This window comes from Rhipicephalus microplus, chromosome 2 (assembly GCF_043290135.1).
Source record: "Rhipicephalus microplus isolate Deutch F79 chromosome 2, USDA_Rmic, whole genome shotgun sequence".
In the NCBI taxonomy this organism is placed as follows: Eukaryota; Metazoa; Arthropoda; class Arachnida; order Ixodida; family Ixodidae; genus Rhipicephalus; species Rhipicephalus microplus.
Genome location: NC_134701.1, coordinates 238,929,419 through 238,956,775, shown reverse-complemented (window position 1 = coordinate 238,956,775; position 27,357 = coordinate 238,929,419). Strand labels below are relative to the sequence as shown.

The following is a 27,357-nucleotide window of genomic DNA, read 5'->3' as shown; positions in this document are numbered from 1 at the left end:
AGTATTCTCCAACTAGGCAGGGAAGGGAGCCTGACTTGCGCTTATTTCAGATATCCCGAAACAAGAAACGGGGGGGGGGGGGGGGGGAGGGGGCAGGCACTTGCTCGGGTGGGTGCGCTTGCTTAGCATTTTACGATACGTCCACAGGATCGGTTCACCGTGCAGTCTGCGAAAAAATCGGCTCGACGAGAACGTCTCTCCTCTCATTTTTTTCCCTTACTCCAGCCCAGCGGAAAGGGCATGAATAACACAACATGCGCTACACGCAGGCATGGAACGACGAGACTGAAAAATAACCCATCGCGGTACCGTTCCAAATGTTACACGCTGGGAACGCTATAGTCAGTCGCTATACCTAAAAATAAATGTAACCATTTCCATCAAGCGTCCTTAGTGTATCCTCTGCAAAATAACGTAGACGTACCATCCAACCGCATTCACTTTTTGCATGACGTCAATCAGCTATTGGGGTATTTCGGGTAAATGCTTTTTTTTTTTCATTCAGGCACAACGTCTTGTCGCAGGTTCTCGGTTGATTACACTTTGATTACAATTAAATTGTACAACATTTAATACAATTAAATTTTAGCAGATATTTTTACACCAAGGCTCGGGGACGCCTGAGAATCAGAGGGTGAGGAAGGGATTGCGAACCTTTTGTTATTATAATGCATCATGAGCTGAACAATGATCTCGTGAAGACAGCAGAGACTACGTAACACGATTCTCTTGCACGTGTGCGTGAATGGCTGACGCGCTGCAGTTCTGGGGGCAGAATATGAACTTAATCTTAAGTTGTACACCACTGTAGCTTTCACCTGTTACATTTGTAAGCTTCCGCACTGGTCTTTCGCAGCTGGTGGACCTGCTGTGGAGCGACCCGCGACCCCAGCCCGGTTGCCGCCCAAACGAGATGCGTGGCGGCGGCAGCTTCTTCGGGCCGGACGTGACGCAGGCGTTTCTACGGAAACACAAGCTCGACTGGATCATCCGCTCACACGAGTGCAAGCCCGACGGATTCGAGTACACGCACAACGGAAAGGTGAGCGTTCGTATATGCATGGCGTCAACTTGGTCTCCTATGTGGTTTAACCGCGTAAATGTGTCTCAATTATCCCGTAAGAACAAAGCTTCAAGCCGTTGCGCGGGGCTACACTGGTTCAAACCTCTATGGGACGTATCTTTTCCTTTTCATTACGCGCATTACTAATTATCACAGTGGGAAGGGCGTAGGAGTCTACGGGAAGCCTGCCGTATTACTCGTTTAATACAAGCATCGTTCATTACTGCTTGTTAGTGTTGCTTAGCATGGGGATTTAGAGTCATTAGAGATTAAGGGAAGTAATGATGAATCTCTCTAGTTAACCACTTATCAGAAATTTCATTTGTAATTTAATGCATGTACATTAATGCATGTCACAATAAGTCTTACATACGAGATCAAGAACGCTTGTATATCTAAACTAATGAACTACGCAGGCAAGTGTTGGCAGGGTGCGTTGCTCCCCCTTCCCCCTTTTTTTTTGTTTTTTTTTCTACGCTACTGCAGCAGTAGCGTCAAAAAAGACGCTACTGCTGCAGCCATTACTCTTATGCCTTTTCATTTCAAGATGGACGCATTAGATCCTTTCTGGAGCGGTGTTGGGGATATCATCGTGGTGGGTCTCGGCCGCAACTAACTAAGTGAACCCAGAAGCATCGCGAATCAAGAAAAAAAAAATACTTTGGTTGGTGCGGTCAGTCGAGCTGCAGCATCGTATACACTGCTCCGCGGCGGTGTACGTAGCGTGAGGCTCTCTGAATGATTCACAGGCGACCAACATTTGGCGCGGCGGTCGCAAGGCGCCTGCATCGCTCGTCGCGGTGCGCCATTGCAACGTCTCCACATTTCAGGGCACTTTGGACAATGAGGTGCGCGCTTTGTATCCGCACGCGGCTCGCCGCCACGCCACCTGGTGAGCTTACCTCGGGGAGAATATCGCAAGATCATCAGGCGTCCTTGCTGACCGCCCAACTTTTACTATTAACGCCACAGCGTTTACAGTGACGGCCAAGTGCGATGCGGCTTTCGTGTCCGCTGTGCGGGGGCGGACCATAAATGGAAGACGGGATGTAGTTATTCGCCGCGGGCTCTGGCCGGAAATGATCCGCAGCCTTCTCACACAATTACTCAAAGTGCGCCGCTCGCGCGGCTAATGTAGCAAATGGAAAATGATGCTGTTTTATTCAAAAGCAACCGGAAGTGAGCTGGGAAATGTAGGACTCGTCGTTCAGAGAAGATGCTGTTTGGGACAATTTCTTCTTCTGTGGTCCTTGCGCCATGCCGAGAATATGGTTTCCGAAGGTGGTAGGCTTGAAAAACTGCACAAAATGCACTCGCCGCTCCGAGCGATTGCGATGCATGCGGTCATAATCCGAACACATGTATCCTTACATAAAGTCTCACGCGTGTCACGCGTTCCTTGAGCATAGATGCGGCTTGAGCAAGTCCTGGCTGTTCGGCATGTTCCGCGACCGTTGCGCTAGACCTGCCGGTGCCGACGTGGTACTAGCCGTGTGTACGAATGGTTCGCGTCCTTGTTTGACCTTTAATAAACTAACTCATCACGTGGCCTCTAAAGCGTGACTCGAGCAGCACTAGCTCCGCGATCACTTCGTCTTTACGAAAGCGTCAGGCGACAAAGAAAATAAAAAAAGGGCGATAACAACTGGCACAGCTTACGTGATGGAAAGCTTGCGCGGAGAGGCGGCGCCTTCTTAGGTATAGACAAACAAAAAATGCGGCGTTTGCGTGTCTCGGCCTAGGGGTGGTTGTGGAGTGACGCGCAAAGGCAACACGCAAAATGAAGCTCTTGATTGCGGGTTAGACTCAAGAAACGTGTATAACGCCAGAGTATGCTCGACAAAGTTTTAGGGGCAAAGCTCCTTAGGCTGTGGGTCGTTCCCTCTTCCGTATGTAGTATGTAGCCAACTCTAGTTTATGACTTGCTCAATTGATGGCGTTTTGTGTATATCTCCTTGGGAATAATATAACTAAACGGCGTTAGTGGTTTTCACAGCATATACACGGAGTGAGTGATGATGAGTGGGGCGAAGCGTCCATCCATCCGTCCATGTGTTCAACCGGCGAGTCCGGCGTTCACCCGTCCATCCATCCGTCCGTTCGTGGTTCCGGGCTTCTGTCCATTCGTCCGTGCGCCCGTCCGTCTGTCTGTCCATGCATGCTTCCGTCCGTCCGTGCTTCCGTGTGTCTGTCTGCCCGTCCGTACTTCTGTTCATCCATGCGTTCATCTGTCCATGCGTTCGTCTGTGAGTCCATCCGTCTGTACGTCCATGCTTCCGTCCGCCTGTTCATTCTTGCAGCCGTCCATCCATCTGTGCGTCCGTCCGTGATTCGGTCAGTCCGTACGTGTGTTCGTGCGTCTGCCCGTTTGTCTATCCGGACGCACGAACGGATGGACACATGGACAGAGGCGTGGACACACGGACGAACTGATAAAAGCGCAGACAGACGGACGCATGGACGGACGTATGGACAGAAGCGCGGACGAACGGACGAACGCTTCGCCCAAATTATCATCATTCATGCCGTGGACATGCCGTGGACATGCTGTGATTTTTTTTTTTTTTTGAGCTGGATTTGGCTTGACAAGAACTTAATGGCGAACGAGGTGAACGTCGCATTCTGACGTGCAGTTTCAGCCTCTCGCCTATCGTTATTATGGCTTTCGCCTTCGTTCTATAACAAATAGTGCAAGAGACTCGAAATTTATTGGTTTCCATAACGAACGACGTAATGAATAGAAGTGTGCGCGCAGTCATCATTATCAGGGTTGTCGTGTCATCCCCTACAATAACGCAAGACGTTCTCGGATAATTGGGGCACTCACATAAATCGCTAGCCACCGTTCACTATACTGGGGACCGCAGCGTGTTCCGCAGTCGCTGTTTCCCTTCCCAATTTACCACGTGGTCCCTAGCACACGTACCGCGCCGTCCCCGTCATTTCCCGCGTCCGTATCTCTTTGCACATCCCCCCGTTGATTCTATTTGTGCGAAGACAAAGCGCCTAGATCTTCCGAATATTCTCTCTACCCTTTCAAACACGGGCGCAGTCACCATACAGTAATTCACTTGCAGAACAATTATCCGTATACCCACGGGCAGCTACGCTTTGTCGCATTTAACTCGGCGCCTTGCTGCGCTGCGAGGAGGGAGGGGGGCAATGTTAATTAACTCGGCCCTCGAAATCCCGCGTGACAGCCACTCGTCTACACGTCACCGCGCGCTATTTTACGTCTGAGCTAGCGCGTAGTGTGCTCGAATCGCCCGCACCGCGGAGCGAAGACGTATTGCGAGGCTGTGTATCGGGATAAAAAAAAAAAAAAAGAACGTGACCTCCTATACACGATGGCGCTGCGAGAGACGGCGGCGGTGCTGTTTTACGGCCGCTCAGCGCCGTTTATTCATCCCCCGGCCGCTTATTTATAGCCGGCGCGTTGGCCGCCGTAATTGCGAACACTCCGTCGTCCCGAATCGAGTCAACGGTGAAGCGACACGGTTGTGGTGATTTCGCTGACCCTCCCAAAGCCCGTAGGTCCTTTATGAACAGCATGTACATTCTGGTGTGTCGCTGCGCTCGCCGCCAGATCCTTAAAACTGCGCTAGAAGCGAAGGAAGGGGATGGAAGTAGTGGAGCCCCAAACTTTTTTACTAGCGAAAAAAAAAAGAAAAACAAAAAACATACCCGCACAAATTTAGGTATACACGAAGGAGTAAAGGAGGAGGGGATAAATTCCAGTCACCTATTAGCACGTGCCTCTGCATGAGTTGAAACTATACTGATTTTTCGATCCCCCTTTGTCTCATATTCGAAGTTATCTTTCGATTAAAACATGTGGCTCTCGCAGTCCTTTACACGCGCTTGGATTCAAATAAAGAAATAAATGAATAAATAAATAAATAAATAAACAAATAAATAAATAAATAAATAAATACATCCAAGCCCTTACCCGACAGCTTGCTTGTTGCTCTACCTGTTGAGGAGCACAGCGAGTAATCTGGCAAAATACCTTTTTTTTTTTTTCATCTTACTCGGAGAAATCACGAAGCGAGGTGAGCACTCGGACAAAACGACAGAGGTTTTCATTCTGCACCTTTAAACAAGCCTCAAGCTCGGTGCATGTTTATGACAGCTCGCCGAAAATGTATCTGTCTCGCCGGAATTAATTTGCCCGTCAGACTGTATACCTTCCGCGAAATCATCCCTTGTAGAAAAAGAGACCTGCACACCCTCGTTTAATTTTCGTCTCCCACTCGCTGTGATGCAGCCTAGGTGAAATGAAAGTTTTTTTTTTTTCTTTTTTTGGCGAGAGCCGTGTCTACATCAAGTGCTTTGCAAAGCTGCAATCAGCAGACGTGCCGCCAGCTGGGACACTCTTTGCCAGTGTAGCTTAGTGCGACATTCAGGCAGCTTGGACGTCAAATCGGGCGTATCGAGGAAATCGCACGTCGGGACGAACTCGCGTAATGAAGTATTCGGAGTCGAGCATGACAGTTGTCTGCTGCGAGAAAATTGTAAAATATTGTTACCGGGTTTGCCTCTTCGAGAAAAAAAAATCCGGCGTGACCACAAAACGGTATAAACAATAGCACGAACCGAGGGACAGACACCATGGCTCAAAGTTAGGGGCGTAGCTAGAAATTTTTTTCAAGGCGGGTGGTAAATTATATCTATATATTTAGTATGCGCATGTATATATTTGCATGTGCTCGCTCATATATATATACGCAAGCAAACCTGAAAAATTTCACGGTGTTGACCCCCTCCCCCCTTGGCTACACCGTTGCTCAAAGCGCGCGAGAGCTGTGCGTATACGCTCCGTCTATGCGTCATTTATGTAACTAATGAATTTGCAATGCGGTAATCATTCACAAAGTCGCGCAAGGCCTGGCACAGCGAAACTGGCTGATTCCTCAAGTCATAACGCTATATCCGCTTGCTGCTGTGCTGTAACATGGTTCTTCCTAGGTTTTGCTGTGTTTCAAGTAGGTGCTGCTACAGTTGTAACTATAGATTTTGCGTGAGCATAGACCATCCCCGTTGTGCCTATCTCTGTGTGACTTGGCGCAAGCTTCCCGCATTTTCTCGTTCTTGTTATTTTCTACTTTTCTATTTCTCTCTCTCTTTCTATTTCTCGCTGGCTTCCTCTTTCTTTTTTCTTTTTTCTCTGTATTTTTCCTGTGTCTTTTTGTATTACCTTTCGGTGTCTCTTCCATTATCTTTCCACATTTCTTTCTCTGTATTTCTTTTTTTTTCCACTCTTCGTATACCGTGATTCACTATCTCCTCGCCTCCTTTCTTTTCCCCTCACCATCACATCACTTCCCCTCACCCTCACCATGCTTTCCTACCTCCAGGCTATGCAATACTATGCAAAGCTATGCTATGCTCTGTCAGCGTGCCTGCAGATATCCGAACGGTTAAGAAGCATGCCTTCTAATCATAAACGCGTGGCTTCGAATCTCGTCCCATCGTGAGGAATTTTCGCTTTCGCCAAGACTTTCTTTTCTCTTTCTTTCCATATCTTCCTTTTTGTTCTACTGTTTCTACTGCCTCCTTGCTATACGCCCGTCTGTTGCCAAATATTTGCGGCACATACCAGTTCATCATGATTATAGCTTGGGGGATACGACACGTGACGCCGAGATAGAACAGGTTCGCTGTTAGGAACAACCGCGCTTCTCCCGGGCGTATACCTCGAGCCGCGCGTTCACTTAGTCGCTACGGCCATCGCGTGAACTACGTTAACCAAGCGTGCGCCTGGTTAGCTACCCTACACATAAGAAAGGGAAGAAGTCATAACAAGCCTATTCTGTTTCCTTAAGTCAACTGGTCTCCGCGAACGTTTGTCAACCGTTGGCGCGCATTCGTGCTCTGCGTGTTCCCATTGTCTCTTCTTTTATTTTTCCTGTTGGCAGAAGAGCGATCGCACATTTGCAGGTCACGTTTTAAACGTATAACCGTAAAAAAACGTTACAACGTGCCGTTGCAAGAAATGAAAGCAGGGTATTTAATAGGGCGTGCCTAGAAGTAAAACAGAGCGTGCCGTGCCGCCTTGGCTTTGCGAGGCGCGCATCTGCTCTCGTCTGGCAGCCGCTTCGAAGCTTGCAGAAACCCCAGACTTACTGCGCGTGTGCGGGATGCTTCATCAACAAAAGAAAAAAAAATTAAGGAGCGACGCCTGCGCCAAATGTGCGCCTAGGGAGCTAGCACGAAAATCGCTTAAGAGGCAGCGTCGTTCGCAACCTTATGCGTGAAAAACTTGTGCCACCGCTCCCTGGAGTCGCCATAAAACCGTGTGCATATAGCGTGCTAGCCAGCGAGGCTTATTGCGAGTAGAAGAAACCTTTGCCCCAGCTTAAAAAAAACTGCCTATTTTTTTTTTTTTTTGCACGCAACTCAGTAAACTATCTCATCTTGTTATAAGTTTAAACAAAAGTGGGAAGAACTCTCGCAACAAATTTCGGGAGAACGTTTGCTAGGTTGCCCTGCAAAACACGTTTTCAAGCTCTCGGGTGGGCTTTTCGTCTAATGAGGATGTTTGTGGTAGAAGACATTCCGAACTTGCTCGTTCAACTTTTAACGTGCGAGAAATTTATGTTACCCTAAAGTTGACCACTGTCACATTGTATATATATGGTTCAGACACAGTTTTGAAGCGGTATCGATCCGTTGTGCTCGCTGAGTGCCTCTGCGCCACTGCCCTGCTAAAGGAGTGGTCGCTGGCTCGATATCCGGCCATGACGGTCGCATTTCGGTGTGGTCGAAATGCATGAACGCTCGGGTACCCAGGGTTAGCTTCTCGTTAGAGAATTCCACGTGGGCGCGATTGATGCGGTGCAGCGTCTACGCATACCTTGATTCTGGTTCTTAATGTTCATGAACGCAATTTAAATTGAAGTAATATCTAATCTCGTTTTGAAGAAGCGTAAAAAACGTTATGTGAGCGTGCCACCGTAGGTGCTCATTTATTGAACCCTGATTTTGAACATAAAGATCGGGCGGTTTTACTAGCCACCTGGTACGCGTCTGAACGGAGATATGTCAGTCACCTTTCGAAAACTTCGTGTTTCACACCGTGGCTCTGACACGGGATCGTACCGGCACCACCGTTGCAATTTTGCTCCTAGTTTAGCCCACGTTCCAGAACTTAGGTTATATTTCTGGTAACCACGAGATTTTCATCTCCATCGTGTGCTTGAGACTACTGTCACGCTCGCCTCCGAATAGTTGATTACGCTAGTTCGTCCCGACGTGCGATTCCCTCGATACGCCTCTTGACGTCCAAGCTACCTGAATGTCGCACTCAGCTACACTGGCAATGAGTGCTGGCGGCACTTCTGCTGATTGCAGCTTTGCGAAGCACTTGATGTATGCAGGTGCCGTGACAGCGCGGTAAGCTTGTCGTGCAACACCCACACACTCCGACTCTCTTTTCCTGTGAGGCCTTCCAAACTACATGTCTGAAGTGGTAATTGAAATTTTGTTTACTTATTATCAGTGTGACGAGACTAACCGAACTGCAAGCAAAACATACAAAACAAGACTAAAAAGCTCTCTGATATTAGTGATACGGTAAAAGCTCATTAATTCGGATGCCAGAGGACCGGAAGAAATTTACAAGTCAACGAAAAGGCGAATTATTGGAGGTATCAAGAAAACAATGAACAAGTGTTCGTTACATCAATTCACCTTATTGTAATTCTTGATTAAGACCTAAATATGTATTTTATTTTGCATAAAATCGGGGTAAAATCCAAATTTTCTTTATTCGCGACTTCATTCGCAGTGTGATCGTGGTTCAAGACCCCAAATGAAATTGAAAGCCAAAGACGTTTGCCGCAGTCATTGGAGTCTTGGTCGCCAACAACGCAATTGTCGTAAAACTTGCTATGGCTACCACGCCTTTCTGAAGCCCTGTGGCAGTTTTGATTGCTCACGAACGCCGTCTATCGTTGCGTCGCACATCTGCGGCGCTTCGTGCTTGGAACTTCCGAAGATGATCCGAATATACCGGGCTGCGGCCGAATTTGACCAAATTAACGAGAACTTGGTGGCATTAAACAATATGCATATATGCTTCCCATGACCAAAAAACACATGTCCTAACTATCCGATTTTTCGAATAGTTGGTGCCGAATTTACGAGCTTCTACTGTAGTTCTGCTGTGCGGTCAACATTTGCCTCAACATCTTATCAATTTACGATAGTCAAGTTCACATAAAAAATTTAAAAATGTGTTTTTATCAGTACTTCAAAAATTCAGGAAATCAAGTTTTGGCAACCATGCTGCCAAGTTTTCATGTCACAGCATATAGCGTCGCTGCATTTTCTCTACTTCATGATGTGGGTCTTATCTCTTCATTTAATTGCGGTTGATAATTCTTTGGTACTAGGTGCTTGATTATGCATTGTGGTTTCAAATTACCAGGAGGCATGATATTGGCATTCCATTGCAGTACCTGCAATCTCTACAACGTACGTACTATCAGAGTGTGGTACTATCAACGTCAAATATAACCCTAACAGCGGCAAGCCTTCGCGATAGTGTAGCGCGTGCCGTCCAGTTATCACCATTGACAGGCGCGCGCATCCTGTTCGACATCTCTGCACATAAATACGTGCGTATTCATGGTGATAAGTGAAGGGCGCGCACTATACCATCACGAAGGCTTGCCGCTGTTCGAGTTTCATTTCACGCTGCCAGTGCATGAACAAGCGGGCTTTCCCTCACAAAGAATCTTGTTGCAGAAAAGCCAGCTTTACAAAACGTGCAAACGCAGTCGAAATTTGTGGACGTTCCCACGTGCAGGTAGCCTCCTGCAGTAGTAAGCATTGATCAACGTCTTCCGATAACCTTTACTGCCAGGACAAGTGGGGCGACGAAATCATACTTGTTTTACACTTCAGACACTTTCCTTGCTGCGGAAATTGGGATCAACCCTTGGAGGCTATGGTAATATAATAATAATAATAGGTATATTATTATTATTATTATTATTATTATTATTATTATTATTATTATTATTATTATTATTATTATTATTATTATTATTATTATTATTATTATTATTATTATTATTATTAGTGGGGTTTGACCGTCTGGGATTACTTAATGTGCACCGACATGCGAACAGTTCACAGGCCTCTAGCATTGACAGCGCCGCTAAATGGTTTCGAAACTCCGCACATTTAAGAGTGCGAGCTGGGTCTGTTAGATCGGATTCCGGGAAGCAATCAAAACTTGTGCCTAAGACAAGTAAAGCTCATTTCCTTCTACGAGCGCCGTTCGATTATGTTTGCTGTTTCAACGCTACGCGCTGTCGTTCAGTAGAAACAGCATTGCCATGCCGTGACTCACGATCAAACTGTGGCCACAGAACGTGCTCTCGCTACGTTCAGATCTACCACTCGAGCGACGTGTGCGGCTGCTTTGCTTTTTACTTCGCGTCTCCATACTTGTTGTGTGCAGCGCTGAAACCTTCCGGACCCGTTCTTTTCTCCCGCAGAGTTAGCACGACCGATTCTCGCTGGCACCGCACGCAATCCGCATGGTGGACTTGCAAGCGCACTTCCACCCTGAAAAAAAAAAAAAATGCGAGCGTGCGCACTTTCCCGCCGAACGACGTCCTCTATCGCCAATTAAAGCAGCGAGCGAGCGGTTATTTACGCCTTTCGGTACAGAAAATGGTTCTCCTCTATTCTTCGCCATCACGCACCGTCTCCCTTCGCAGACCTTTTCCATTCCTTTCAAGTGATCCCCTTTTAAAGTTTCTCCCCCTTTTGTGCTTCGCCGCACGAAACATTTAGTAGCGTGCAGTGGGGTAAACGCTATCGAGCTGACGCTGACCAATCGGATTAACTGTGATAGCTAACAGCGCGGTGAAGCACGCAACATTCGGAACTGGTAAATGCATCGGCGAGTTCTCCATAATCTATATCGCGATCACATGGTGCGCAAGCATGAACCTACTGATTGACTACGTCCGCGCACATGAAAAACATGAACAGTGCGCTTACAAACGAGCACCGGAGGTGTTCCTGAAATCATGTGCGTAGAATCCTTGGGTTCATTTTTTTTTTTACGTATATCCGTCTTCGTGTTCAATTCGCGCTGCCACATTCCATTAAGAATTAGAAACTTAATCGTTCGGTGTTCTGAACCCCGTGCTTTTGTGGGAATGTTCGTTCTGACGTATACCTAGTCGTGCATGGTTTTAGGGAATTCGCGATCTCAGTATTTTCCGAGCATTAAAGGCATGCTCATCCAAGCATTCCTGTCTGTCACAACCGCGCGTAGCGTCCTTCATTTTTTTTTTCTTTTTAAGGCAGCAAGCGGTGGGTGGCACAGAATACCCTCGAGTAATGCGTGAGCACTGCACTGGGTAGGAGCACGCTGGCGCTGTCATATTTGTGGAAAAGCTGGACGAGACCGCAGCAGGCGCCATCTGACGTACTCCTTTGGTGAAAACGGTGCTTCGTCTTTGAATCGTCTTCAGCTGCGTTCCCTTGCTTCTTTAGTTTACCTCACCTTGCGTATAGCCAGTATAGAGTGCTTATTTGTACATTCCTTTTAAACAGCATACGTAAGGAAGCTTACGAAACAAAATGTTAGTTCAGACTTCTTTTTCTGACATCTCCACGCACGGGACTCGCTACAAGTGAGGGGGATCCGTCTCCTAAACAACTGCACTACAGTAACGGGGCAACAGCTGTCATACACGTGCGGTGACCGAATCTTTAGGTGTTGCAGCATTTTTTAAGGCTTTAGTGAGCTTCCCGTGTCACTTGGGGGCACGCAACACGCGGAGCAGCCGCTGCACCGATATGACAACTGTTTCGCCCGTAACAATAGTGCAGGTATTAAAGTGACGGCCGGGTCCCCTGATTCTAGTCAATTGCTACATAAGTGGCTCTTGTATTTTTTTTTCAATGCCAGCCAGATGCACCCGATCCAGCCGTTCACCACCCTCAACTCCAGCTTTTTCCTGATCTCGCCCATCGCCTAGCCTTCGCTTGTGCTTTGCGGTCCTAGTGTAGAGAACACATCATGTGGCGCCTCACGACGGAAATCATATAAAGTGATTTTTCGTTCAATTGTGTACAGATCCGTGGGGCGGCGTATTGCATTCCCCGTGTTGACAATGTTGGCGGTCACTATGGCTCTGCAAGAGGTACGGTGTTTAGAGATAGCGTGTCACCGTTCGTGGCGCTATGCGGGCAACCAATGGGGAAGCGTCACTGCGACGATGCAGCATGCGCTCACTTTAAGAGCGTTGCGAGGCAGCGGTGCCATGTATTGCTTCGAGCCACAAACAAGGAGCACGAAGGAACCAATGTGACAGATGAATCATATTGGAGAGCTAGGGAACACGTCTATCGCATCTCCGTGGGAAAGAGTCTCGGATGCATGTGGGACGTAAGCCGCCCTACCCTTTACATGTGGCGTCGCATCCCGATTATTCACTGAACTAAGGCGGACCGACGGCTCCCGTTGAGGAGCACGCATTTGCACTGTTATTGGAAGAAATAAAGGAGGAGGTGTTGGCTACATGAGTACACCTACATCCATTCATTATCAACCGTGGCCTACGTAATGAACCGCAGTAGCGTAGCAACGGCACGCTGCCGGAGCTAATCGCGTAGGTAGCGTAACAGTACAGATGTAAAGTAGCCAGAATGCAGAGGACAAAAATAACGATTTTGTTACCACGTGACGAAGGGATCGATGTAGCAAATTTGCGACCGCGACCGGAATGCGAGCTTCTTAGTTCTCAACTCCCCTAGATCAACACGATGTGGAGCCTTTTTATGAGACGCGTGCGAACTTCAGCTTGTTGGTACACATCCGTACTTGAAAACAGCGCGATACAATAAAGACGTAGGTTCTGTTCGGTCTTTTTTAGTCTTTCCTGTATCGCGCTGTTTTCTCCTGTGAATCGATTCTTTTATGTTTATTGCTACTGGTAATGGGTTTGTAATCAGTAAATAACTTTGACGGACTGGGCGATGTTAGAAAGAGCGCGAGCCCTGGTCAGGTTTATACATTAGCTACTACAGCGTGCGTGCTAGTGACACCCACTTGAAAAGAGCTCAAACCCGAGCTAAATGGCGAAACAGTAGTTTTCTTCTCTTCGTCCATACGGACGCTATCTTCTTTTCGCTACTAATTTCTTCGAAAAACACGTGGACAAGTCAGTGCGAATCGTTGAGCTTATCAGGATTTTTGGCTGCACTCTGAGGTCTCTGCTTGCGCAGTCTACGATGCAAAAAACGAAGTGAAATCAGTTGATCGTGCACAATAGGCACGGGAGACAAGGCAGAACTGGAGTGCGACTGTACAGGAAGTGCAGGGTAGGAGACAATTCACAACGACATTCCTTCGTGCGTGGAGAAACCGAGGGCTTATTTCCTCATGACGTCACGTGAAGAGACTGCTGATGGCGTCACGAAATGCGCCGAAAAGACGGAAAAGTACCTTGATAAAATAGCGCGCTCACTCTTTGTATTTTGGGAGGACGTCTAGGGGCCCTTTAAGACCGCGCGCTGATTCGTTGCTCTTTCCAGGGCGTATTCTCTCAAACGTAACTTTTGCATGTTTATCGGTCTCGACTGAACGCACCCTCGAAGGCTTGACAGAAGATAACCCAATCTATGACGACCGATTCGACAGTTCAGTGATGCCGACGCAGTCATGCACTTGAACGGCACCGCAGGCAACATCTGAGTGACTTGCCTGTCAAGTACTGATTTCCGGGAGTGCGTCGTTCTGTTCCTCAGTCGCCGAGTTCATTGTTCTCTCGACAGCGTCGAACGCAGCCAACAAAAGACTCGCCGTCAGCGCCCCCTTAGTGGATGATCAGCCGTGGCCTCAAGTGACCGCACTGCCGAGAAATAGGTCGTAAGATATTACCATCGTCTGCACTCAAAAATTCTCTGCGATTAATTAGCTTGGACGAACTGCTACTGTGACGAAGAGTGCGAGAGAAGGAAGAGACGATAAGACACGTTCCCGTTCTAACTAACGGGAAGGCTTTTTTTTCTTTGTATTTTATTCAAAATGTGGGGTAACCACTCATACGTTTCAATCTCATTGTCTCACGTGGTTCTAGGAGTTCATTGAGTAACGAAGTCGTGAAAACACTGACCATTGAAACGCCGGCTACGCCCTAACTTCATCAGTTATAAATCGTCTGTGGTGAAAATAGAATGAAAAAGAAAGGACCAAAGGCTTCACATAAGTGCTAAGAAATCTAACAGTGCCACCGCTGAGAACGCTGCTATAGTCTGCACACAATGTATGACAAGAGCACTGTGACAAGAACAGAAAAAAGAAAATAAGTTCGAGTACTTTTTTTTAACAAGGACAAGAATTAATCCACTATATCTGATATACTGGCACGATGTGGTACTCTCGTCACGCCGCATTGCGGAATCAAGCCTTTCAACGTCACAAGACAATGGTGCGGTGTGATACGCTTTCTTGAAAAACAGATAAAAAAAAGTAAAACAAAGTACGAAGTGTATTCTCTTGGTTGAATCGATAAATTGACGCCCACCGCATTAATGCGAGTTTCATGTCTACCTGTTCGCTCATACATTACGCCTTAGACGAGAGCAGACATTACCACTCCCGACGAAGCTTTAGGCTCGGTACAAAGAATACAGCGTGATATACGGGAAGGTAAAGCAAAGGCATAAGAATGGAAGCTTGAGCGAGTTGGCATGCATTCATCCTGGTTGAACGGCGCACACGAGACAACGATGAAGTAAAAGAACACAGACAGGCGCTGACACGCAACTAACATTTATTTAGGAAAGAAAAGCTGATATATATATATATATATATATATATATATATATATATATATATATATATATATATATATATATATATATATATATATATATATATATATATATATATATATATATATATATGTAAAGTGCAACTTGACAGGAAATGCAAAAACCAAACAGCAATACATCCACACATGCGGCAAGCAAAAGAACTCGAACTGTTGGCTGATTGCGCACAGTTACAAGCCCAGTCCGATGCTCTTGCCTCTGCTGCACACACGATGCTGCTATCCTTGCGCCTATCTACTTCATCTTCATTACAATTGGCCCCCCATAGAAAAAAGAGCCATTCTGGCGACTTAGTATTCTTCAGGGATTGTGGAACCGTAATACGGCTTGAGTCTTTGAACGTGCAGGACCTCACGGTTATGGCGTCGCATATCATAAGGTGGTGTGAGAGGCTCAATCAGGTAGTGGACCAGGGAAGTCTTTTCGATGACGCGGTAAGGTCCATCGTACTTTGGAAGAAGTTCGGAAGAAAGTTCCAGTGTGCGATGCGGCACTGACAGCCACACGAGGTCACCGGGCAGAAAAACGGGAGTCGAGTCGTGGACATCGTGAATGGCTTTCTGGCGGTTCTGGTCATCTGGAGTAAAGCGGTGGGCCAGCTGGCGACATTCTTCAGCGTGTCTGCTGGCGTCCAATATAGGCGGACATTCGGAGGCGTCTGGCCGATAGGGCGAAATAGTGTCAATCGTGTGCACAGAGTGACGGCCGTAAAGGAGGTAAAAGAGGGAAAACTCTGTTGTGGCTTGCGTCGTGGTATTATAGGCGTAAGTTATGAACGGCAGAACCAGGTCCCTATTAGAGTGATCAGGTGTGACATACATAGCAAGCATGTCACCAAGAGTTCAATTAAAGCGCTTCGTAGTGCCATTGGTCTGCGGATGGTAAGCAGTGCATGTGCTATGAACAATAGCGCAGTCAGCAAGCAATTTTTCGGTGACCTCGGATAGGAAGGCGCGGCCTCGGTCGCTGAGCAATTCTTGAGGACCTCCGTGACGCAGCACAAACCGGTGCGGTATGAAAGAGGTGACCTCTCGTGCTGTAGCAGTCTGGAGAGCAGCAATCTCGGCATAGCGAGTTAAGTGGTCGACTGCCACTGTTATCCACCGGTTTCAGGCAGGAGTCATGGGAAGGGGCCCATAAATATTGTTACGTTTAGTAATGTGTCTATTACGTTGTGGCGTACTCGTAGACTTGAAGGGGTCGTGCACCGGAGGCCCATCTCTCTAGCCGAACGTCCTCTTCTCTAATCTGCCTGTTCCCCGCTACCCAGAGGCTCATACCCAAATCACATATGCACAACATTTCCCTCCGCGCAGACGAAGCCCACCGGGCGAGTTAAAGAGTCTCTCTGGGAATATAGCGCTTCAAGCGTGCTATATGGTCAAGTTCAGTCTTTGCTGATCGTCGGCCATTTGAATGAAGACGTTCTACGCAGTAAGTCACATCGCTTATGCGGTCTAGAACAACATAAGGTCCCGCATAGTGTGCCAGTAATTTTTCACACAACCCACGTTTCCTATTTGGCGTCCACAGCAACACGTGGTATCTGCGATTATACGTCACGTGTCGACGTTGACGGTCAAAACGTGCCTTCGAGCGATCTTGCGAAGCGAGGGTGCGCAGGTAAGCAAGACGTCGGGCTTCTTCTGCACGGCAGACGGTCTCGGATATACCGGAATCATGGTGGTCCATTAACGGGAAGATGGAATCTAGGGTATGACGAGGTGGCCGAGCATACAGAAGAAAAAAACGGACTGTAGCTGGTAGTCTCATGCTGTGTGGTGTTAAATGCGTAAGTGATAAGAGGTAGCACGCCATCCCAGTTATTGTGATCTGCTGCGACATACATAGAAAGCATGTTCGTGAGAGTCCTGTTAGTTCGTTCCGTCAGGCCATTTGTTTGGGGATGATATGGCGTAGAGTGCCGAAAGCTTGAAGCGCACAGACGAAGCATCTCTTCCACCACGTCTGCAGTGAATTGTCGCCCACGATCACTGATAACAATCTTAAAAGGTCCATGTCGTAAAGCCACAAAACGCAGCATGAATAAACACACGTCAGCTGCAGTTGCCGATGGTATAGCAGCTGTCTCGCAGTACCGTGTTAAGTGATCGGTACATACGACTATCCAGCGAATGCCATTAGAAGACCTCGGAAAGGGACCTAGAAGGTCAATCCCAACTTGCTAGAATGGAGTTATAGGGGGTGGAATAGGATGTAGTCGCCCAGGAGGAGCACTGGTAGGGCGCTTGCGGCGTTGGCACTCATTGCAACTAGAGACGTACTGTTTCGTCGACTGACGCATTTTCGGCCAGTAAAATCGTTCTTGAAGCCGGCAAAGAGTTTTCGCTGTGCCTAGATGGCCGGACGTTGGGTCATCATGCATAGCCTGCAAGACGGAAACGCGACGGCTCTTCGGAACCACCGCCAGAAGATATCGTAAGCCGGTCGTAGCACAGTTCTTTTTGTACACAAGCCCGTCGCGCATGCAGAAGCGAGTCGCTGATGGTCTTGACTCGTTAGGAAGGAGCTGTATGGTGTGGTCCCTTTGCTGCTCAATCTTAAAGGCGTTGGTATCAGGAAATGACAGGTCCAATGGCACGATGTAAGTGTCGAAGTTGCCGGCGTCGCTGTCCGTCGATGGAAGCGGTAGTCGCGAAAGACAATCTGCATCAGCGTGATGACGACCGCTTTTATAGGAAACTGCAAAGTCGTATTCCTGCAGACGGAGTGCCCAGCGCGCCAGTCGACCAGATGGGTCACGCACATTGACCAACTAGCACAGCGAATGATGATCTGTCATGATGGTAAAGGGGTGTCCGTACAGGTAGGACCGGAAGCGCTGCACTGCGAAGACTACGGCGAGGCATTCTTGCTCTGTGACGGTATAGTTACGCTCGGACATGCTTAGCGAGCGACTCGCATACGCAAAGACATGTTCTTTGGTATCCAAGCGTTGAACCAACACGGCTCCTACACCGACACCGCTAGCGTCTGTGTGAAGTTCTGTGGGAGCCAGGGGATCGAAGTGTCGAAGAATCTGATGGGATATTAAAAGGAACTTCAACTCAGAAAAAGCGGACGTACACACCGAAGTCCAGTCAAATGGCACGCCTTTCTGGAGCAGGCACGTGAGTGGGTGTGCGATATTGGCAAATCCAGGGATGAATTAACGGAAGTACGAGCAGAGGCCCAAAAAGCTGCGCAGTTCTTTCGCTGAGTGAGGTTGCTTGAACGCCTCCACTGCAGCCGTTTTCGCGGGATCCGGCCGTATGCCTTCTTTGTTCACCAAGTGTCCAAGGACGAGAGTTTGGCGCTCTCCGAAACGACATTTCTTTGAGTTGAGCACCAAGCGTGCTTTGCTTAGGCAGTTCAGCGCGAGGTCAAGGCGTGTGTTGTGCTCTCAGAATGTGCGCCCAAACACCACAACATTGTCCAGATAACAAATGCATACTTCCCACTTCAAACTACGCAGAATGTTGTCCATGAAGCGCTCGAAAGTTTCAGGCGCATTGCATAGTCCGAATGGCTTCACATTGAATTCAAAAAGTCCATCTTGTATAACAAATGCCGTTTTCTCTTTATTTTCCTCGTGTATTGGAATCTGTCAATACCCTGACCTCAAATCAACAGACGAAAAGTAGGAGGCTGATGAAAGACAGTCTATTGCATCATCAATACGTGGTAGTGGGTACACGTCCTTCTTTGTGGTGGCGTTGAGACGGCGGTAGTCAACGCAAAATCGCCATGTTTCATCTTTCTTTTTGACCAATATTACGGCAGCGGCCCACGGACTGCATGATTCCTTAATCACATTCTTCTTTAGCATCTCACCAACCCGTTTATTTATCACTGCGCGTTTCGAAGGCGATACCCGGTATGGCTTTTGTCGAAGAGGTCTATGGTATGCCGTATCTATGCGGTGCTTTACACGAGAAGCAGGGAATGACAGTGGCGCCTGTAGCTGCGCGAAATCGAAAAGACCAGCATGTTTGCGTAGTATACTCGCCAGGTCATTACGCTCGTTGGTGCTAAGAGACTTGTAAATCATTGCCATTTTGGAGGTGTCCCTGGTGTGCAAATGATTGGAATTGGACTTATCCGGAGAATCACTGCTCTCTGCAAGGATGGCAAGGGAGAACACCTGATGTTGACGGATCTTAGCAAGTTGTAGACCCACTGGTAGTACCGAAGGTTCATTGGAGCCGTTGATCACCCACAAACCAGTATGCCCTTGCACAACCGACAACGTACAATAGGTATTAGAACATTTTTCTTTATGCCGCTGAGGTGAATGGGCTCTACGTTGGCATCAAATGTCATCTCGGTTGCAGGGGAACTGACGAAAGGAACACACTTGGTAGACAAGGGTGCTACAGTTGTGTCCATGGAAACGCAAAGGGTGCTTTCCATACAGGGCGGGCTTTTCATAAACGCTACAGGAACATTTGAATCTACTGTAATCTCTCCTGTGCGGCAATAGACAGTGGCACCACAAAGATTCAGGAAATCGAGTCCTAGAATTACATCATGCGTTGAATGAAAGAGAACAGCAAAATCAGCGATAAAATTCTGGCCACCCAAACTAACAGTCACTGTGCAAACACCAATAGGTTGTAAAACATCTCCGCTCACTCCACGAAATGTATCGGCACGGTCCAAACGGAACATAACCTTTCGTCCAAGAAAGAGTTTGAATGCTAGACTCATTACTGATAGGGTTGCACCTGTGTCCACTAAGGCCATTGTTGAGACACCGTCGCTTATCACACGAACCTTATTTCGAAACATGCAAATTAAAGGAGGCATTTCTGTGGAAATCGAAGACTGTCTAGAGACCTCACCTCCAACGGTCGCACCGACTAGTTTTCCGGCGGCGGCGAAGGGTAGCGGCGCCTAGGATACGGCGACCGATCGGAGCGAGGGGCTGGCGGGGGTGTCAGACTGCGGTCAGAGGCCGGAGAACGGTGTCGCAGCGACCTTTATATCTCGTGGGATGCGCTTCCAGAGAACGTTGGTGCTCGTGCAAAGCCAGACAGGTGGGATCTCGGTGAAGGGTCGTACCTTGGCGGCTGCCGGTAGTTGCAGTATACCTGGCAATGTGGCCTTCGACGCCACAATTGTAGCAGACGGGTAGGGGTCGTTCGCCAAACCACTGCTGAGAGCGCTCCGCTGTGTGAGGTCGCCTACCCGAATGAAGTGTAGCAGCTTGCTGAACGGGAACTGCCCGCCTCTGTGGAGCGGGGCCGGTACGAAGGCGTCGGTCATACCGCTGGTCGGGCGCGAATGAGTCTCGGCGTGTCCAAGAAGTTCCAGCTTCGCTAAAGTCCATCGCACATACCGATGGTGGCAGAGGAGCGATCGGCGCCTGGTGGTAGGATGAACAGGTAGGCGGATGATGGACGGTGTCATCGACCAGTGCGTCTTGTCACTATAGCTCTTCGTGCACTATTGGCCGGATAATAGCGGCAAGGTCGGCAGGCGGGCTTACGTCGACGCTGGCGACCGTTGTGACATTTGCCAGCCTACCAAATTTCGGGGCAATACGACGGGTCTTCAGCTTCTCGAAGGTACGGCAGTGACGTTGGACGGCGGAGACGGGAGTGAGGTCTTCCCCGCCTATCAAAAAATTGTAGACGCCCTCTGCTATACCCTTCAGAAGGTGTCCAACCATGTCCTCTTCCCACATATACGGCTCTATGACCTTGCAGAGCATCAGAACCTCCTCTATGTAGGTGGTACACGTTTCTCCAGGAGTCTGAGCTCTTTGAGCCAACGTGTGCTCCGCGCTTTCCTTTTTCGAATCAGAGTCACCGAAGCATTTCTTGAGTTCTTCGGCGAAACGATCCCACGTTGTTAAGGAATCTTCGTGGTTTCCGTACCACATCAAAGCGGTTTCCGTGAGAAACAGCGCGACATTTCCCAGTTGGTTGGTGGGATCCCAGGCGTTGTACCGGCTGACCCTTTTGTAATGTGTCAGCCACGCGTCCACATCTTCCCCTGCTCTTCCCACGAACGGGCGGTGTTCTATATAGCGATACCGCGGTGCATCCGACACTGACCTTTGCGTGGTTGAGACGTCGTCAATGTCTATGACGTCACGACGATTAGTGTGGGTATTTCAATGTGGCGTCGCTATAGCCCCATTTTTGTCATGCTCGTTTTCTTGCTTACCAATTGCCCCTTTTCATGTCAAGGGTGGTAATTTTGGTATTGTCGAAAATTCTAAAAAAAAAACTTCTAATACGAGAAAAGTTTTTTTTTTGTTCAGCGTCATTGGCACTTTGCCTTTGCAATTTCTTGCAACAAAAAACTCTGAAGCAAAAGCATGCCCCGCCGTGATGGTCTAGTGGCCAGTCGCGTGTTCGAATCCCCGCTGCGGCGGCTGCATTCCTGATAGAGGCGGAAATGATGTAGGCCCGTGTGCTCAGATTTGGGCGCACGTTAAAGAACCCCAGGTGGTCAAAGTTTCTGGAGTCCTCCACTACGGCGTCTCTCATAATCATATGGTGGTTTTGGACGTTAAACCCCACATATCATCATCATCATCTGAAACAAAAGCCTTTTGTTTTTCTTGGGAATACAGATTCCAGAACTGATCGTAACATACCGAGATAACGACGATTGCGATAACGATTAGTGTCAGTGAATGCTTGCGCGAATGCTTGGTCGTTGTGTGGGCACAGAACACTCACAGTAAGCACTCAATTAGCGACTATCGCTAGTATAATTTATGGCTGTGCGGGGCCTCAGCTGCACTACCATGTAGTTATTGTGACAGAATATATAGCTATTGCAACCTATCATTGTTTTCCCCTTGAAGAGAGAGAGAAAAAACATTGATTGAATGAAGCTTGTGAGTGAAGGTGAGAGGGTCCCTTATTCCAGGAACCCTCTGGCTTGGACAGCCCGCCGGGCTCGAGGACTTGAGGACTTGCTCATAAACTGCACTCGGCACCGTGCTCATATTTGCAAAAGCTCCTGCTTTATGATGAAGCCATTTGTACATAAAGGACCTAGCGTCGACCACTCATTGCAACAAGCATATTGATAAGAAGTGTCACTACCAGGAAAAACAAGGGAAGCGCGGGTAGAGAATGAAGACGACGTTGCCTTCACTGCGATCCTTCTGAGTGGGTACGAGCCGTGACGGTGGACATCATCATCATTAGACTGTGATCGCGGACTCAGGGCCCATTAAAAACCCCCATTAAGGTACCTTGCCTTGTGTAACAATTTGGTGGAAGGTGCTGGATAGGACGAACCCAAAGACGGGAGCTTCACTACCAGGACTTCGTCGCAGCCGCCGCCTCGCCGAACTTCCACCTTCGCCGATCGTAATGGCCCAAGAGCAGCCATCCAACGCTTCGAGGCCAACTCCGATGGGTTCCGTGCCGTACTACAGAGTGCCACCAAACTTCGGCGGGACATCAGGAGAGGACGTCAACGTGTGGCTCAAGAACTACAAGCGGGTGAGCAGAAGCAATGGCTGGGACTCAAACGAACAGCTCAATCATGTTGTATTCTCGTTAACTGACACCGCCCTCATGTGGTACGAGAACCACGAGGACATGTTCACGACTTGGGAACGTTTTGTGTAAGAAGTGCAGAAGTGCTTCGGTGATTCGGACGCAAAGAAGAAACGCGCGGAGCAGACATTGTCTCAGAGGGCACAGCTTCCGGGAGAAACATGTACGACATACATTGAAGAAATATTGAAGCTGTGCAAGATCGTGAATGGGAGGATGTCTGAAGAAGACAAGGTTGGACACGTTCTCAAGGGTATAGCCGAAGACGTGTACAATTTCTTAATTGGGAAAGACTGCTTGAACTCCGTGTCCGACGTGATGAAGCACTGTCGTACCTTTGAATTCCTGAAGATGCGACGAATTTCTCCGAAATTTGGCCGCCTGTCCAACGTCCCCACTGTGGCTAGTGTTGAAACAGTGCCGCCTAACGACCTTGCTTTGACCATACGGCAGATTGTCAGAAAAGAGCTGCTTCGATGTCAGCAGACCTATCATCGCCCCAGCAATTTTCAGGATGTGTACGTAAACGAACCAGAACGTGTACGGACTCCTGTTTCTATTCCACCATGGCAACCATCGATCAATGCACAGACGCTTATGTATATGAAGGCACACGGCAGGCTGGATTTCCCCGTCAACCAACTCCCAACTACGAACGAAGTATTCGCCCGCCTGTTTACCCAACATCTCCTGCCTACAGTGCCCCTGGAGGGCGGCACCACTATCCCATGCCTTCCGAGAGGAGTCGTTACTCTGAACAGCCACGTGCCCATCGGCCGATTCCGGTATGCTACAACTGTGACGTTCCGGGTCATATTGCACGTTTTTGTGACAACCGCCCGTATCAGAGACAGTCTTGGCACATGTCTCACCCACCTTTCGACCATCCGCTCTCCACGTCGCGGAAACCACGCGCACCTACCGGGTCACGCTACCCCTCGCCTGCCTCTGATCGAAGTTTGACGCCACCACCAGCTCCTCGTGCTCCACGATCGCCGTCGCCATGGCGACGTGCACGTACACGGCCGCCAGAAAACTAGTCGGTGCGGCCAGTGGGGGTGAGGCCGCGAGATCACAGGTGCTACCTACATATATACCCCCGTCAGCGTTTATATTGAAGAACAAAGTTCATGTAGTTGTCGATGGAGTGGCTACTATGGTACTTGTGGATACAGGCGCGACAGTCTTGGTGATGAGTGTAAATTTTAAGAACCTGCTTGCACCAAAATAGATGTTTTGCCTGTACCGTGGGGTGACATTTCGTGGTGTAAGTAGTGACGTGTTGTGTCTGGTGGGATATTGTACTGTGGACGTCTCGCTGTGTGGCAAGGTGTTTTGCACAGAGTTTGCGGTTATTCCGTGGTCTACACATGACGTTATCTTGGGTATTGACTTCTTGTGTGAGTGTAGGGCAACTGTAGACTGCAGAAGTGGGCATCTTTCTATACACGGTTTTTTCCCAACGGCGCTCTTGGAAAATTCCTGTCCGGAGGAATGCATCTTTTTTGTCTCCGTGGATACAGTCGTTCCTGCATTTTCTGCTGTGTGTATTCCCGTGACATGCTCCGGTAACAACTGTGGCACATTTGACGCCACACTCGAACCAATTTCCTTGGCATGCCTGAAAAAGAACATTCTCATTCCCCATTGTAAAGCGTCAGTCGTTGATGGGTGGGCAGGTGTGTGGACAATGAACAGTTTCATGGAGCCTGCAATTCTGCCAGGCGGCATAAAACTTGCAGTATTTAGACCCGAATCATGTACGACGCTGGTTGCGCTTGTTGATGCTACCAACCAAAATGAACATCTAGGCTTAGAAGGTTCAGAAGATGCCCGATTGCTACAAATGGTCAGCAAGTCACTTGACCAAAGCGAACGTCATACACTGCTCGACGTTCTATCTAAGCACTCGAAAGTGTTCGATTTTTCTAAATACAGCCAAAGGCCCTTAATCCCAGCGTCCCGGATACGTCATCAGATCCACACCGAGTCGGCGCATCCCATTAGGCAGAAACCTTACCGAGTGGCACCATCGGAGCGGAATATCATCAACGAGCAAGTCCAAGAAATGCTGGAAAAAGGAATAATACAGGAATCGGCAAGTCCGTGGGCTGCTCCCGTTATTTTATTTAGGAAGAATGATGGTACGTGGATATTTTGCGTTGACTACCACTGACTGAATTCTGTTACCAAGAAAGACGTCTATCCACTGCCGCGCATCGATGACGCTCTAGGCGGCCTGCATTCCGCGTCCTACTTTTCATCTGTCGACCTAAGATCAGGTTACTGGCAAACTCCGATGCACGCAGCTGACAAAGAAAAGACGGCATTCGTTACGACCGACGAACTTTATGAGTTAAACGTTATGCCATTCGGATTATGTAATGCTCCTGCGACATTCAAAAGATTTATGGACTCTATATTGCGTGGTTTAAAGTGGCATATATGCATGTGTTACCTTGATGATGTCGTAATTTTTGGACGTACGTTTGAGGAGCACAACACTCGCCTAGACCTCGTGCTCAGCTGCATTGAAAAAGCTGGCCTTGTATTGAATTCGAAAAAGTGCCACGTTGGCGAGCGACAGACATTGGTGTTAAGACATCTCGTCGACAAAGATGGCATTAGACCTGACCCACAAAAGACAGCGGCCGTTTAATCGTTCGATCGTCCTAAATCTGTGAAACAACTGCGTAGCTTCATCAGGCTCTGCTCGTATTTCCGCCGGTTCGTACCCAAGTTTGCGGATGTCGTTCACCCCCTGACGAGCCTTCCACGCAAGAACAGCCCGTTTCAGTGGACCTCCGAGTGTGATGCCGCTTTTTACAAGCTGAAGTGTTTGTTACCTTCGCAGCCAATACTTCGGCACTTCAATCCTTCGTCGCCCACGGAAATTCACACAGACGCAGGTGGCATCGGTATCGGTGCCGTTCTCGTTCAGCGTTCTGGCAAGAAGGAACACATTGTGGCGTACGCAAGTCGTTCTTTAAGCAAGCCTGAACGCAACTACACAGTGACCGAACAGGAATGCCTAGCGGTAGTCTTTGCCGTGCAACGGTTTCGCTCGTACATTTATGGTCGCCCGTTCACTATCGTTACAGATCACCATTCCCTGTGTTGGCTGGTCAACCTTCGTGACCCATCCGGCCACCTCGCACGATGGGTCATTCGTTTGCAAGAACATGTCTTCACCATTTCATACAAGACTGGCCGTCTACACGCTGATGCGGATTGCCTCTCCAGAATGCCGCTACCATCGACAGATTGTGAAGGCGATAACTTTGACCACCTTATTGCTTCTCTGTCGTCTGGCTTTCCTACTGCCGTGACTTTCGCCGCTGAGCAGCGTAATGACCCAAGCTTGAAAGCTCTCTTCCCTGGAGCGAGAAATTCATTAAGCGAAGGCCGATTCTGCGTCCGAAATGGTCTTCTTTACCAGAGAAACTTGTCCACGACGGGCGCCCGCTTTCTGCTAGTTGTTCCTGCGTCCCTCCAAACGCCTGTTCTGCGTCTCACGCATGATGACCCCACCTCTGGCCATCTAGGCACCGCACGAACACTTAGTCGCACAAAATAGCGGTTCTATTGGCCGAAAATGAGCAAGACAATTTAGAACTACCTGGCCAGCTGTACGCAGTGCCAGAGCCACAAGCGGCCCTCCTCGGGTCTAGTTGGTCACCTGCAAACTATAAAGCTTCCCGGTTCCCCTTTTGAAAAGGTCGGCATTGATCTGATGGGACCATTTCCACGCTCCTCAAAAGGTAACCGGTGGATAATTGTATGCGCCGACTACCTGACGCGGTACTGCGAAACAGCAGCCTTATGCTCCGCCACGGCAGTCAAGGTTTCGGAGTTTCTGTTGCATTCAGTCATCCTCCGACACGGACCTCCTCGCGTAATAATAAGTGACCGTGGACGACAATTTACCGCTGATATTGTCGAATCATTGCTTAGTTTGTGTGCCTCCAAGTTCCAACACTCAACTGCGTATCATCCACAAACTAACGGCCTCACCAAGCGCACAAACCGAACGCTGATCAACATGTCAATGTACGTCGCCTCCGACCACAAAAACTGGGATGACGTTTCACCATTCGTCACGTACGCCTTCAACACGTCGAAACACGAAACGACAGGCTACAGCCCTTTCTATCTGCTCTACGCTCGCTCACCTCGACATACGCCGGACACTATCTTTCCTTTTGTCGTTCATGACGATTTAACAATTGCGGAAACTTTGTGTCGTGCCGGAAGAGACACGTCGACTTGCCTGCCTACGTACACTGGCAGCGCAAGAGTCCTCCAAAACTCGCTACGACAGTCAACACAGGCATGTAACCTATTCCCCCGGTGATCTAGTGTAGGTGTGGACCCCAATACGCAGACGCGGCGTGAGCCAAAAGCTACTGGCACACTACGCCGGTCCTTTCGTGATACTCCATCGTCTCAGCGAGGTCAACTATGAAATTGCACGTGTCACCACTAGTGGCCGACGTTCATGCAAGACAGGGGTGACGCATGTTGCCCGCCAGAAGCCGTTTACACGAAGGATGCAAGAATGACTCGCCCAGAGGGCTTCGTCTGAGACCGGAGGAATGATAAGAAGTATCACTACCAGGAAAAACAAGGGAAGCGCAGGTAGAGAACGAAGACGACGTTGCCTTCACTGCAATCCCTCTGAGTGGGTACGAGCCATGGCGGTGTAGATCATCATCATTAGACTGTGATCGTGGACTCAGGGTCCATTAAAAAAACCCCATTAAGTTACCTTGCCTTGTGTAACAATATTATTAGGAAACAATATCGACTGACCACGAGGAAGCTGTTACCAAGCAATAGGATAGCGAGTTCTGGCTCAGAATTTCGTACAAAACCAGCTTATTCTGTTAATTATTT

The 27,357-nt window shown here is 48.6% G+C and overlaps 1 protein-coding gene across 2 annotated transcripts in view; it reads left to right on the top strand.

Annotated features, from left to right (window-relative positions):
• rdgC (retinal degeneration C) overlaps positions 1-27,357 on the top strand; it is a 276,602-nt gene that overhangs the window by 214,856 nt on the left and 34,389 nt on the right. For both annotated transcript variants that reach the window (XM_037421306.2, XM_037421307.2), the window contains exon 10: positions 857-1,042. In XM_037421306.2, coding sequence (XP_037277203.2) covers positions 857-1,042 — 186 coding nt within the window. The remainder of the gene's footprint in view (positions 1-856; positions 1,043-27,357) is intronic.